The sequence below is a fragment of the Gordionus sp. m RMFG-2023 genome, chromosome 2, assembly GCF_954871325.1.
Source record: "Gordionus sp. m RMFG-2023 chromosome 2, tfGorSpeb1-WG-v2, whole genome shotgun sequence".
Classification (NCBI taxonomy): Eukaryota; Metazoa; Nematomorpha; class Gordioida; order Chordodea; family Parachordodidae; genus Gordionus; species Gordionus sp. m RMFG-2023.
In genome coordinates, this window is record NC_088776.1 from 12,350,388 (window position 1) to 12,365,498 (window position 15,111).

Genomic DNA, 15,111 nt, shown 5'->3' on the forward strand with positions numbered 1-15,111 from the left:
ATTCTGATCTAAACAATTAATGCAAATTAAATCAAGAATAAATGATTAGATAAAATATCACCTTTAAAATCCATGTACACTCTAATTGTTTTACTTTTAATTCGTATGTCTAACATAGAATTCATATTCGTAACTGGTTCGTATGATAGTTAAATCGATACAAAAATATGATCGTAATTCAACTATTAATTTTTTTTAACAGAACTCACTTGAATTTCTCATATCATAAAATCTCAAGAATAACTCTATCCATTTTTTCGGAATATTAATTCCATTTCACACGAAGAAAAGAACCATTTTTCTGAATATTATATTATAGATGTTAATTGGGAATCGTAAGATATTTATATTTATAATATTCATAAATTAAATTACTATATCTTTCAACATTTCACTTGAATAATTTTTTTTCTCCCTCTCATATTTCGAAAAATATCCTCTTTTTCTCAACACATACAACTTTATACTAGTGTTTAAAAATTGGATAAATCATAATTAAATATAAACACAAAATACTTTTATCGCAGAAAAACAGGCTATAAATTAAATATTATAATATTCTTTCCAAAAAAAAATGTAAATCATTTTTACAAGCTAGATTTTAAATTTTGTAAAAAAGTATTTTGGCAATCTATTAAATAAATATTATGGTATTATTTCGCTATTCTTATATAAATGACAATAAAAGGAGTGAATGTAAAAAAACTTATTCAAAGAAATTTTTCCATTAATTTAACTTAAAATAGAGAAATTAAAAGGTGGGGAGTATAATAGTATAACTTGCTACTTTCAAAATTCTAAACACTCCATATTTAATTATGTTATCTTGGGGAACTTGGTAGGTAAAAGAGTTTAAATTTGTAAATTCATAATAAAATAATCAATATTTAGAATCTTTTTAATGTATATTTCTTTCCCTAATTGTACATTTAAAATTATGAAATTAGGAAATTGTAAGATGAACAAAAAGTTTAGAAGAAAGAGGAGTTTTTAATAAGATGAACAAACAGTTTAGAATAGTTTTTCTTTTTAATAAAACTTTTTAAAAAATATTTATATCTTTCAAATCATCAGCTTTCTAGTTTTTTTTTTGCTCAATTTATAACCTTTATTATATATATTATTAAGGGTTTTATATATATTTTTAAATGGCATTTCAGAAGCTTATATCTAATTATCATATTAAAATATTGATTATTTATCATAACTAAAAAAAGTAATGAATATACAATAATTTAGTTATTAGATATAGAGGGCGTGAAATAACATCAATTTCAATATTTTAGACATCGGAATTGTCATCATTATTCTATTTATCGACTTAACTTGAACTTATGTTTCGAATAAGTCCGGTTAATATATTCGTTTATATTTATATATTGGCTCATTGTTAATATGTTTTAAGCTTTATTATTATAATTATTTCAAATCAAATTTTTCTTTTAAGAGTAATAGAATTTTTAAGCTGTCATCTTGTATTTTGCTAAATCATAATTGCAAAATAAATCTTTGATACCTTCCCAGAAAAATTCTAAATTTTTTGGTTCAGCTCGGGGCAAAATTACAAAAAAAACTCAAAATTTAAATTTTTTGGCTTATAAAGAGGAAATTAATGCCATAACTCATCTTCCAAGATAATAAGAAAAGCTTTTTTTTGTGAGTTTATGTCTGATGACTCGGTTGATGAACTATAATAATCCTTCTAGAGAAATCTCTAAAGATATCCTAAAAATTTCCAATCATAAAAACCATATTTATATAATAAACCTAGCAAAAACAGCTTAGCCATCCCGTGAAACAAATTTATTCCATATAAATTTTAAACAGGATTTTTAAGGTTTCCTCCTAGGTTTAATTTAGCAAGCCGATTTTCTAACATTTTAACAATATCTGTACGAATATTTTCGCGATCGCTTGAAAGAAAGAAGAATAAATGCCATATAACGAGTTAAAAAGTAAATTTTATCGGCCTAGTGCTAAAAGAAACTTTATTTGAACTGATACTATGTAAAGAGGGCTGAGCGTTTTTCTAGTTTTATTAGATATTATTGTATTGACTAATTTTAAAACTTTTAATCTAATATTATTGAAGAAGTGATTTATTGACAAATTAAAATTACATAATATTGTGTATCGATTCACCATTATATACATGTATTTTGTTTTATTTTTTTTAAATGTATATTTTTTTTAAAATAATCTATTATAAAAAAATATTCTTCTTTATTATATTTGTTGTGGGATATATATATAGTAATTGTATTATAAAAAAAATCGGTTATATTTAAAAAAATATATAATTTTAATTTCATCAAAATAAAAATTATTAAATAAATATTGACCCATGTTTTCGTATATTAAAATATAAATCACTACATAGTCGAAAAATAGAGATAATGAAGAAATTTCTTAAATTAACATTCTGGCGGATAACATACTGTTTTGCTGCAATTATCATTTTTAACGAAATTTTGGAATAATTAAGGTAAGGTATTAACTATTACGCAATACTATAATTATTATATTCCCTTAAATATAAATAATATATTTTTTTTACTTAAAATTTTCTTTTGCTTGAACTCAGGTCAGGACAAATGTAATTTGTAAAATTTATTTTAAAAACATTGTGGTGGGGAACAAATTCGTTCAATGAAACGGAATTTTTTTTATTATCAAATTATCTTATAAGTAAATAAACTAGCTTTGAAATTAAACATTTTGCTATTTTTAAAAAGATTAAAATTTTCCTTGGATTTGAAAAATAATAAAAAAAATTAATATATATACAGTTTTACAAAGATTTGAAATCATACATAGACCAATGATATATAAGACAGAAATCAAACAGGTTATAATCATCTTATGATTAAAACATGGTTTATGTTATTTATAATGATGTTAGATTAATTAGTTACCGCGATTCTAAATATATTTTTTGGAATGGGATGACAAAAATAAGTAGTTCCTCTTCAAGTTGACTTTTAAAATATGTTAAATAATATATATTTCATTCATTCATTATCTTTATTTAATGATTTCTAGAATATAAAATGCTTATTAAATATATTTTTTTCAGTCTAGGGAAGCTAGCAGGCCTTTAGACATAAATTTTTTAAATGGTATATTTTTAAAATCAAATAAAGATTTATTAAGTCAACTTTCATGAAAATTTAATAAAAATAAATGACAATAAATTTTTTAATTTAACTTTTGATCCTAATTCAATTTTAGACCAAAAGTGGAATAGAGTGATAACCAAGCCACCTTATACAGTTTAATTAGAGATGAAAAAATTTTCGCTTCTTGTTAATATGAAAAATATATTGTAAGCAAATTTTTCAGCAAAAAACTAAAAATTTGTACATATTTTTGTGTATTTATGAAAATTTATTAATGAGTGATTAGTTGCTTTATATTATATACCCTAATATGCACTTATATTTCACTTATCAACGATTTGATTACCTTTTGAACACTTATTTACTGGGTAAAAAAATAGTATTTAGGTGATTTGTGTCTGCTGTGTATAGATGATTGAAGATTTTGATTTAAAAAAATATAATAATATTGTTTATTGGTTATTAATTATAGTTATATAAATGGTGGCTAATGTCATTAAAAAAATTTATCTCGATCCAATGAATAATTCATAAATGGCCACTTATGTGATTTATTATCTTTTTTAGTTATTGAAACTGTAGCAAACCGGATATCTATACCTTTTTACTAATTATACACTCTTATCGTTCTTCATTAGTGGAGATACTTTCTATTTTTATTATTCTCATGAATCTTATTACCTAACACCCTTCTATCCATCTATCTATCTCATATACGTTACACTTTCATTAATCAGAGATGCAGGCCCAGAACCCGATCCGGAGCGTTTTATAAAATGACATAATTTTAAAATAAAAACATGGCTTGTTTAGATATATAAAAAAAATATTAAACCTGGGCCGGGCCTAAAAATATTTTTTACTAAACCTGTGTCCGGCTTATTTAATTTTTTTTTTAAATTATCAAATAATCAGTTGAGATATCATAAGATGGATAGTTTAACCTTTATTTATTGCCTCATATTTTCAATTTTCCTTTGAAACAATTTATAAATGAAGCGAAATTTTTTTAAATGCAATAATTTTACCCGATTTGGGCTTAAAATTTAAAAATAACTCAGACTAAGCCCCAAATATTTTTCTAAAATCCAGGCCGAGACATTTCGGCCTATGCAGATCTCTCATATTTATATTTAATGTATTATTCCTCTTTTTTTAAGCTGGGGGTGGTTTTATATAATTTTGCTATATTCATTAATTGACAATCAATTGGTTATTTTAGTTATTTAATATAAATTATTTTTTGATTTGCTTACGAATTAGTGGACTACGTGACGGTAAGCAAATTGTACGGCCATTCATTCTTAAAAATTTATTTATTAAATTCATCCTAAACATTTGTTAAATATTCAAAATTAAATGATATATTGAACTTTTTAAGATTATACTAAATCTGTTTTTAATTAAGATCTAAGTTTATTTATTATTTGTGATTTTAAATGTATCGCACCTGGCATCTGTCTAGAGCCTGTAAAAAAAGGTCATTTTGTACAAGTCCTTTTGGCTACTCTTATTCTTATTAGACTTCGCGAATGGTTATAAATATCCATGTACACGCCCCAACGATAATGTTATTAGATCACCTAACTTGGCCAACTCTAAAATAAGGTTTAAAAAAACTTAACCAAATTTATTTTAGCATTTTTACCTACACATTTAAAAGCTAGCTTAACTAGTAAACAAAAAAATCAATTCAAAGTTTGCCCTATTCTACCAGATGTATGAGTTTTATATTACTAGATTAACTATTATTTTTTAATTTTATCATTTCTTGTCGTGAGTGAGAACTTGGGGCATGTCAAATCAATATACAAAGATTTTGTCTTTCTATTCAAACATGACTGCTTTTTTTAGCAAAAATAATAAAAACAAAGTTAAATTTAACACTTTAAAGTATGTAAACATTATTTAATTTATTTAATAATTATGCCAAATTATATTATTAAATAAAATAAACATATATATTTTAAAAAAAACTATATAAATAAATAGTCTACAAAATGCAATAAATTTGACAAATTTAACATATAATAAAACATGCATAAGAAATAGTAAATTTAATTGAAACAAAATCAAAAGGAGAATGAGTTAATAATGCAATGGAAATTTGATTCAATGACCTGGGGCTAGATTGCAAGTCTTTGACGAAGATAAAATCCTTATTTTGTATCCTCTGCTTTGATTTAAATTAGGTCTTGAGATTGAGAACAAAAAGTTTAAGAGTAACAAAAAGTAGTAAAAGTAGTCTTGATGACTGATATTAAATAATATTGATCAGATGTGTCCGTGTAATTATCATATTTCAATTTTTCTGTAGCTACTAAATATATGTTAAGGTTTGATGGAGCTAGAGATAAAGGGTCGATGTAGGAAAAACCCCAAACTAGGATCTTGCCATCTTCCTAAGATAATCTCCGGTCTTTTATTGTCTGTAAAGAAAATGAACTCCGTCGTTGAGGGAATCCCAGCTGAATTATCGAGGAACTTGCCCACTATTTCTGATGCATAGAAGCTAATGTCTTCCAAAATCTGCTGCTTGTGATATTTAAATGAATAACAAAAGTAAAACTAAATTCTTGGTCATTCAGCATTAGGCTTAGGTTAAAAATTATGGCCTGAACCGATCAAAGCACTAAAAGAGGTATGGTCGCCAGATTGCAAGTTGATGCAAAGATAATCAGCGGAACCTGCAATCATGGTAGCATTCCAATTTTTCTGCTTGGTTGAAGTGGAAAGAGGAGTGTCAGGTGCATTGTTACACCAAAAGGAGAAAGCCTAGTAAATAGTCTGCTGAAAACGAACGAGAGCAAGGATAGCAGTACTCGCAAGCCTAGAAGAGATAAATCTGCAAATCGATTAGAAACCTTCCGATTCCTCCATTGAATGGAGTGGCTTAGGGAAACGAAGATTGGCAATTTTTTCCATTATTTTATTTTTAACTCGTAGGTTTTAAGTTTTCAGGTAAATTTGAAGATAGCAGTGGATCTTAAGGCTTAAAGAATTTTAGGAAAGTTGAAACGTTTTTTATTAGGAAATACACCTTGTGAGAAAAAAAGGACATAAAAGTTTCTCAAATTTTTGAAGCTAGTTAAGGTTTTTAAAAATAATAATCGTTCCTGTACCACATAGAAGATCCGAGGTGGGAGATTATATCTTGCAAGATGTTCTTATAACTATAATTATTTTCAAAGCCCGATTCTAATGGCCAGAATTTGGTTTTGTTTATATTCAACCCAAGACCAATAGAGACTCCTACATTTCTATCATGCAGCAGACCTTATCAATCTTCACAGGTGAATCATTTACTATACCGTCATCGATTTCGATATATTAAACATGAAAATCGAGCTTGCAGTTGCTTTTAATTTTTTCAATAATACAATTAAAACTTAAACAAAATAATACCTAGAAGGTTCCCTTGTTGAATACCTTCAGCAGTGAGATAGGTTGGTCCCCAAATTTAAGAAGGGAAGGATCTTGATAACAGCTATTTATGTAGTTATCATAGTTTGGAAAATGCTTAATGAATTCTGTGTGGAAGTGTTTCCTAATAAATGAGAATTCAAATATATTAAATAAAGATTAGAAATTTATAATATTCAAATAATCATTGTCACAAAATATTTAAAAGGATTAGCAATAAATAAATCAAATAATTTTATATTAAAATTGATCTCAATAATAGATATTACCCTTCTGCGTTATTATCTGGTCAGTTTTTTAATTCTTCAAATTGCATATTGTGCTTCATTTATCTTATAACTGGAAATTAGTCTAACTCAATTATATCAAACTTTTTTTTAGAAAAGCATATTTATTCATAAGTTTTGTTATGTAATATATACTAGTTTAGATTAAGAGAATAAGTTTATAAAAATTTTTATTTCCGAATAATGTTATTGCGAATATGAAGCTGAAAAGAATTATTTATCTTTTTATTATGGATTAAATATATTATAATCTATAATGATTTTAAACTATTTCTGTTAACATTTATTATAAATCGCATTATTCGGTTTATAATAATTTAAGCACTTATTTTTATTCATCAATAAATAGTTATATAGTATATAGAAAATAATTAAAAATATACATTATATAAAACTTATAGTTACGTTACTATAATATACATTAAAATATATGTGATATGAATATTAATAAATATACATGAAAATCTTGAAAGTGAAAATCACTTAAATAAATTATACTAAATTTTTTTTAAAAAAAACATCAATTGTTCAAAAAGTTTTATTAATTATATGCAGCGTTTAGATGAAATGGATATGGACATAAACCATTTAATTTGTTAAGATTTAACAATAACAAACAATCTATACTGAATTTAATTAATTTTGAATTATCCAAATTCCACATTTTGAGATATTCGAAGTTGAGATTTAAAAACTTAGTTCCAATATAATTATTGTACAACAATTTATAAATAAGATTTTTGAATAGCATCTTAGAGAATTCCAATAATTTAGTTTCTGAAATATATAAGGTAACCATATCATTTTTTTTTGCTTTTGTTAATTCACCATAACATTATTTTGTATGAATTTTTCAGTAATAGGATTAAAAGGTTATATTATTATGTAAAGAAATATTTCATTTGATAAACATTATATTTTACATCGTTATAAACAAAAATATATCTCTTAAAAGAGAATGATCTACAATGAGTTTATGAACCGATAATTTTTCCTTTTTATGTTTAACTTTTCTTTTTAAAAATCCCAATATACTTCTTATTGTTATTATTTCTTTAATTAATACTAATATATGTACTATAAGAAGAGAAAAGAAAAAAAATGTAAGATGCTTAAATTTATACTATACTAAATCATGGTTTTATAAGTTTATGAACTTTATAAAGTATTATACAAGACCAGGAGAACAAGTCACTTTTTTATGAACTTTATAAAGTATTATACAAGACCAGGAGAACAAGTCACTTTTATATGAACTTTATAAAGTATTATACAAGACCAGGAGAACGAGTCACTTTTATTTAATTATCATATTTATATTTAATCTTTGATAGCGTATAAATATACTATATATCTTTTAGACAGGTTCAGTGACGTAGGCAAGATTTATCCATAGGAGGGAAGGGGGTTATAAAATTTTTTGGGGCGCTTAGCCCCAAATCTATTTCTCTGCCCTTCGGTCGGATCTCATAATAAATTATGATTAGATATTAATTTTTCCGTGTTTATTTAAAAAATTTTTAAAATATGTAATATCTTAATATCAAGTTAGATGATTGGAAGCACTAGTTATAAAATGTATGCCAATGCGTGCTTTATTAGTACTTATGAACTTTCAATTTGTTTAAAAGCCAATATAAAGGAAAAAATTTATTAGTTATATAATTTTGGCCAAGTTATTAGTAAAAAAAACCACTGAAAGCATTTATTCTGAAAATTTTATCAATGTTTAGTGCCTACCTAATTATATATTACTTTAATCTGTTTGGTAGAAAATATAAAGAAAATTTATTAGCAAAATAATAAAAAATTCCCAAAATTAGCATCATGCTAGAATAATTTGAGAACAGCAAAAAAGAAACCGCGTTATAAATAAAATGAAAACTATGATGTTACCCTTAAAGCGTGAAATGCACGAAGCTCTTGGAAATATTAATTTTGAAACTTATATCAAACCATTAAGTAGTGCTTTATTAGCACATTTTATTTCCTTATTCTGTTTGGTAGACGGTTCAAAGAGGGGAAAGATTATTGGTAGAATAAGAAGTAAATTATCAAAATTAGCATTTAGAAGTTATAAATATATAGATTGCATAAATATTTGATGTCTCACATATTTATTTTTTATTCAATTTTGCCAGCCACAACCTGATTTACAATTTAAATAAAAATTATATCATACCTTAAGCGGGAAGTCTCTGAAATTTATATCAACAATTAGTGCGTATGTGGTACATTAAGTGCTTCAACCCGGGTAGATAGTTTAATCATAACCCATTATTGGCAAAAAAAATTGCCAAGATTGACATTATTCTAGAAGGGAAATTACAGAAGCACTGGCTGATTAGTATACATAATTAGTCGGGTTTTCCAGTCAATAAACAAAAACTAGTTATATATGAAATAAAAATAACGATGCGCCTTAGGCTGAGTCTTATATAATAGATTTTAAATTGCGATTCAAGAATCGATTATGTTTAAATATATTAAGGTATTTTTTCACCAAATATAAACAATTTATTAGCAAATTACGATTAAATTGCCAAAATTAATGTTAAGACTCAAGATAGAACGAAGAATCTAGTAGCACTATAACAATATCATTATAAAATATCAACTTTTTATCATATTTCAAAATATTAGACTTGATGTGTCTGGCTGTAGCTTTGATACTCTTAAAATGTAGTAGCGGTAGCATAAAAATGTAGTAAAATAGACTTGTGGCATCTTTGGAAAATGTGATATCAGATAAGATGGATTGGTTGTCCTGATAATGAAAACGATTATATTGACTAATTTTTTACCCCAGGCGCTAAGTTTGAGCGATTGTTTATCATGTAATATTAATACTAAATGCACCTTTACGATTTAAAATAGAAAAGGTCGAATGGCAATCTTATGCAAATTATAACCTCCTTGGGAAGCGTATCGCAATTTAATTTTTTTAAGTATTTAAAACAAATTGTTTTTAATTGGAAATTTGATTAAAAATTAAATATACCTATGGTATTATTTATTCACAGATTTTTCACACTCATAAATAGAAGAAAAAAAATTTGAAATGGTTTTATATAGATAGGAAGGAGGGAGTTTTACTAATTAAAAGAAATGAAAGTAAAAAATTTTTCTAGAGTTTATTATATAAGATTATGAAAACACCAAATTATACCAAATCATATTTTCCATGACAGGGAGGGGGGGGGGTAAGGGGGGGGTGTCTACGCCATTTCTTCTTGCATACAGATAAATATAGATATACGTAAGAAGTTCTTTGCTTTGTTTATCAGGACAATATGCTTTGTATAATGGATAGGAAAACAATGAAAGTTCTTATAAACATTGCAACTTTATTTTAAACAAAAGATTATTGCCTATATATTTTTTTCATCTATAACTTAAAAAGGAAAAATGTCGTCAAATTTTCTCCTCTAATAGCATAATAAATATTTATAAATCGCACAAAAAGATAATTTTTTTTATAAATGAAGATCGTTAATGTTTGATTATATAGCAAACTAAAAAAAGAGTTTTATTTGATAAATTATTGACCTTATTTTATAATTAATGCATTTAGCACAAAAATAGGAATTTTAGAAAATTTGACCAAACAATTTTATAGATTGGTTGTTTTATTTTATATAGGAAGCCTATTTTTTTAATTTACATTTTGACTAAGTCGGCATTTTATATGGTTATTTTTCTCAAAAATGAATTGTAGGTTATTTTTTTAAAGATAAAAGTTAGATCGTTTATTGATAAAAAAGATATAGACTTTTAAAAATGGCATAATAACATATAAGGGTATGTAGAGCAATAAATAAAAGATATAATATGTATAAAATTTCGAGCGAACTTATAATATATACCAAAATATATTCTAACCGTCAAACATCTCTAGTATTTATAACGATTGGTATAAAAAATATTTTCCAAATCGGAATATTATTCTTAATTTTACGTTAAGCAAAGTCCCAGGTCCCATGTAAACTATTTGAGATTCTAATAATATGCTGGGGTGCTTGGAGTTACTCTAAAAAAACCTGCAGGTTATATGTGGAATGACTTCTACCTAGGAATATTCAAATAAAATTTAAGGTGTCGATATCCGCAGGAAAACTTCCATAAGAGAGGTCAATGAGTGGATCCTTGGATATGCCACAAATGTTAACAACTATTTCTATGAAACGACAGCATTGCATTTGAGCAGGTGGCTTATAAGAAGCAACCTAAGAATGATATAATTATACGATTCGTATTTTTAAAGGTATATGTATAAGTTTAAAGATATAATCGTATTTTATATATTATACAAATATTTTTATGTTTTTTTCGATAATTTTCCTTCTAAATTTTTTTATTTCATATAATTAAATCAACTTATTTATTACCCTATTAGCTTAATTATATCCGTTAGACCTCGATTCATTATTTAAGCAATAGACATACTAAAAAAATCTTCTACTTATCTAGGCGTCCTTTAAATTCAGACGTGCTGAGCACATTTTTACTAGTCCTAAAGATTATCAATGATATAGGTTTAATTTTGAGTGAAAGAAATGTTATAGGAAATATATGAAACATTATAAAAAAGGGAATAATTTATAATTTAAAATATGGGTAGGCTAAATATAACTAATTTACGCATGAGATTCAAACTTTATACTGATATATCTTTTTAGTTGAGCATCTAGAATCTTATGAATAAAACAAATAATTAAATAATATATATTTTAGAATTATATGTATAGACATAGATGATTATGATTTCCAATATTTACTCGTCGGCCGATTCTAAACGGCTTTTTAATCCTTGCTCTACACTTGATTATACGGAAAAAAAATCAATAACGCTTAAATTTGAATCTGATATGCATTTAAAAAAAATCATTATAAGTGTATATATATAGTACATTAATGCAGTTATTACTTACATGATTAAAATAACATATCAAAATTAAAAAGATTTATATCTATTTATTATTATTTATACATTATTTTAAGAAACCCCACTGATGATAGTGTCGTAGGATAACACATAATCTTTTATTATTTCTCATTATGAGCTTAATTATATAACATTTAATCTTTTTGTTATTATTATATTTAAAATTTTCATCAAAAGTATTAAATAACCTAAAGTGATTCATTTCATATTCATATTCTTACTATTATTATTAATCATTATTATCTAATAGAGATCTATAATTCCCGTCCCTGTAGATAGGACTGCTTTGGGCTGGGCCCTACAAAAAAATTAAAGGGCTAAGCCGGGCAAAAATATTACTGGTAAATAAATTGTATTTCCTTCATATGGTCAAGAAGCAAGGGCGGGGAAAAGTTAGAAAAAGTTGATCTGGAGTACAAAAATATAAACCTATTTCTATAAGGATGAAAATACAATCTATATTATTAATAAGTTTTTTGTTCATATTTTTTATTTTTGATCATAATCTTGAATTTTAATTCGATCTTAAAATATGTTAAATCATCATTGACTGAAATAGGACTTATATAATGTACTAGGCGTATTGTTGAATTCTGATATTTTATAGAAGTGATAATCCATAAAGTATAGTATTTTTAAATTAATCCCTCTCCAATCTTATAAATTTGGTCCATTTGGTGTTTAACGATAAATATTTCGGGTCATAACTTGTATTTTAAAAAACCGCACTGGACCTGAAAAATCCTGGCCTAGTTGGTAAAAATTGGAACCAGACCGGGCCAGGCCAAATTATACAACAGGGTCGGACCTAAAAATTGTGCCATTTGCAGTCTACAATTTTCTGAGAACAATCATGATCACTGATTAAATATAAAGAAAATATTGACATACTCTGTGATAAAAATAGCATGAATAAGGTTATTATATATAAATTTAAAGTTTTATAATGGTATAAAATAATAGTATAATGCCAATTCCTTAGTTCAATTCAAAGGAGGTTTTTATAGTCTCGGCATTACCTCTTTGAAATCTAAAAAAAAATATGTCGCCCAATTATAAGGTCACCAAAGATAGAAGATATTAATTTTTTTTTTTTAAAAAAAGAAGCTTTACACTATATCTTTTATTAAATAATTCCCAATTGGATCATTCGGAAAACGAATGAAAAATACCTTATCCATATTCAAAGTTACGAATAATATTCGTATTTTTTTAGAAACGATCTGATTTTATGGAGTATAACATCCAATATAATATTTTTTTTAAAAAGCTATATAACCAAAAATCCCTTATTTGTTTTATTTCTTGTTAATAATTTTAGACATAAAAATATTGCACAAGCCTTGTCTTTTTTGTTAATAGATGTCCAAAACTTGTGTTAACTATGACCAAAATCTCCAAGTTTAGGTATATTTTTCTGGCTAAAATATTGAGTTAGCCGTTTTAAAAAATGGGCTCAAATCGAGCTATTTAATAACACTAGTTTTTTCCGTCAATTTTTTATTTTTTTTTAACTTTAAAATCATTACTTGAGCGCAAAAATCCTATTTTACAGGAAATGTATTTCGGCATGTTTAGGGTACTATCCTATCAATTTCAGACAATTTTGCCACGAAACCTTTGAACTTAACATAATTTATATATTCATTTTTCCGTCGATTTTTTAATATAAATTTAAAAAATAATTTAAAAGTTAACGGCAGGTAAAAAAAAAGATTTTAAATTGAAAAAATACAGGCTAACGGAAATAACACAATGATGCTTACTTACATAACATAAAAAAAGTTATTTTGAAGCATTCAATTAGTAGAACATCTATTTCAATTTGAGCTTGTCTAAAACTTACGGATATTTCATTGAGCGAAATCTAAACTAAGAAAATTTTAGAACAGTTTATCGAGTTCGATGTGAAATGGTAGTAAAATTTTTATTTGATTTAGAAGTCTATAAATAATATTTAAAATTATGGGTAAAGATTTTTCAATCTAATAATAAATTAATTTCTAAATATTTTCCTACGAAATACGAATATACTATACTGATTAATTAATCTATGGAGGTCTCTGTACAAATATTTTAAAAATGTGAATGGTCTAAATGATTTTACAATACATATAATATAAATACTAATAAATAATTAATACTAACGAGAACAAGGTTTATAAATATGTGAATAATTCGAGGAGGAAAAAAAAGGATCATTTTTAATTCTATCAAGTAAAAAAAATATAATTAGTAAAAATAGTAAAAGATATTATTTAAAGGATAATTTTTTTTAAAATTAATTTATAATATTTAACTTGTCTGCCAAAATGTGATTGGTTTTTTTTTATAAAAAAAACACGGGATGTGTCAATTTTTACATATTTTATTTTTTTATATTTTATTTCAAAAAATAATAATTTATTCTAGTTATTAATGAGTCGTCGTGAATATGATATTGCCCCTCCTTCTTGCGTCAATGGGATATTTTGTTAACCCGACCAGTCCTTCTTCATTAAGTAAATATAATGTTTTTTTTTAAATATAAGTTATTTTAAAAAAGAAAAAATCCTTGATTAAAATGACTGATCAAGAAGACTTTTTAAGGAAAGTTCTCAAGTATAAATAAGAGACAATTGAATCGCAAATTTCTTGGATTAAATAATTTTTGGCGTTTTTTTTTAAATATTTTGTTTAAAATTTATAAAACCCCGCGTAATCAGTTCAAAACGCGTGTCAATTCTGGTAATTGTCATTTAAATAAATTCAAAATAGTTGAAAAGTTTATGACCAAATTGTGCAGGCTAGTAGGTTATCTACAGATATGCGGGGATACACCTTTCAAGCAAATTCGAACGTTTCACTTATATAAAACAAGATAAGCAACATCATCATATTATATAGCATATAATTATCATTTATAATAAAAAATTATTACCTACACTAGAAAATTCAAAACATATATCACATTCTAAAATTGATATAAATTAAAACAAGAAATTACCGTTAAAATAGGAGTATAAAAACCAGAAAATTTTGAAAAATAGAAATAAAAAAATGATTATTCAAAAAAAAATTTAATTTATTTTTCATGAATTCAAAGGAGAAAATTTTTTGATATTTTTTTTGACACCTAGAACCCTTAAACCCTTTATTTTTAAAAAAGGGTCCAGTTCCTGGTTCGAGTCCGAGTTCACATCCCAGTTTTATACCAATTTTTAAAAAAAAACTATCTTTTTTCCTCCAAAGGCCTCAAAATTCTTTCCTAAAGGTCTCGAGACCCCGTGGGACATTTTCCCACTAGGCTTACTGGTCAGTCCGTCCCTGATTACCTACATTTTTGTGTTTCTTGCTA

At 25.3% G+C, this 15,111-nt stretch overlaps 1 protein-coding gene across 2 annotated transcripts in view; it reads left to right on the forward strand.

Annotated features, from left to right (window-relative positions):
- Window positions 1–821: 821 nt before the first annotated feature.
- Window positions 822–15,111, forward strand: part of LOC135925395 (suppressor of lurcher protein 1-like) — a 41,626-nt gene continuing 27,336 nt past the window's right edge. Inside the window, exons 1-2 of one of the 2 annotated variants that reach the window (XM_065460688.1) lie at window positions 822–838; window positions 14,187–14,275. In XM_065460688.1, the coding sequence (XP_065316760.1) occupies window positions 14,209–14,275 (67 nt within the window). In that variant the 5' untranslated portion in view covers window positions 822–838; window positions 14,187–14,208. Of the gene's footprint in view, window positions 839–2,336; window positions 2,486–14,186; window positions 14,276–15,111 lie in introns of those variants that run through there. The other variant, XM_065460687.1, reaches the window with a different exon arrangement.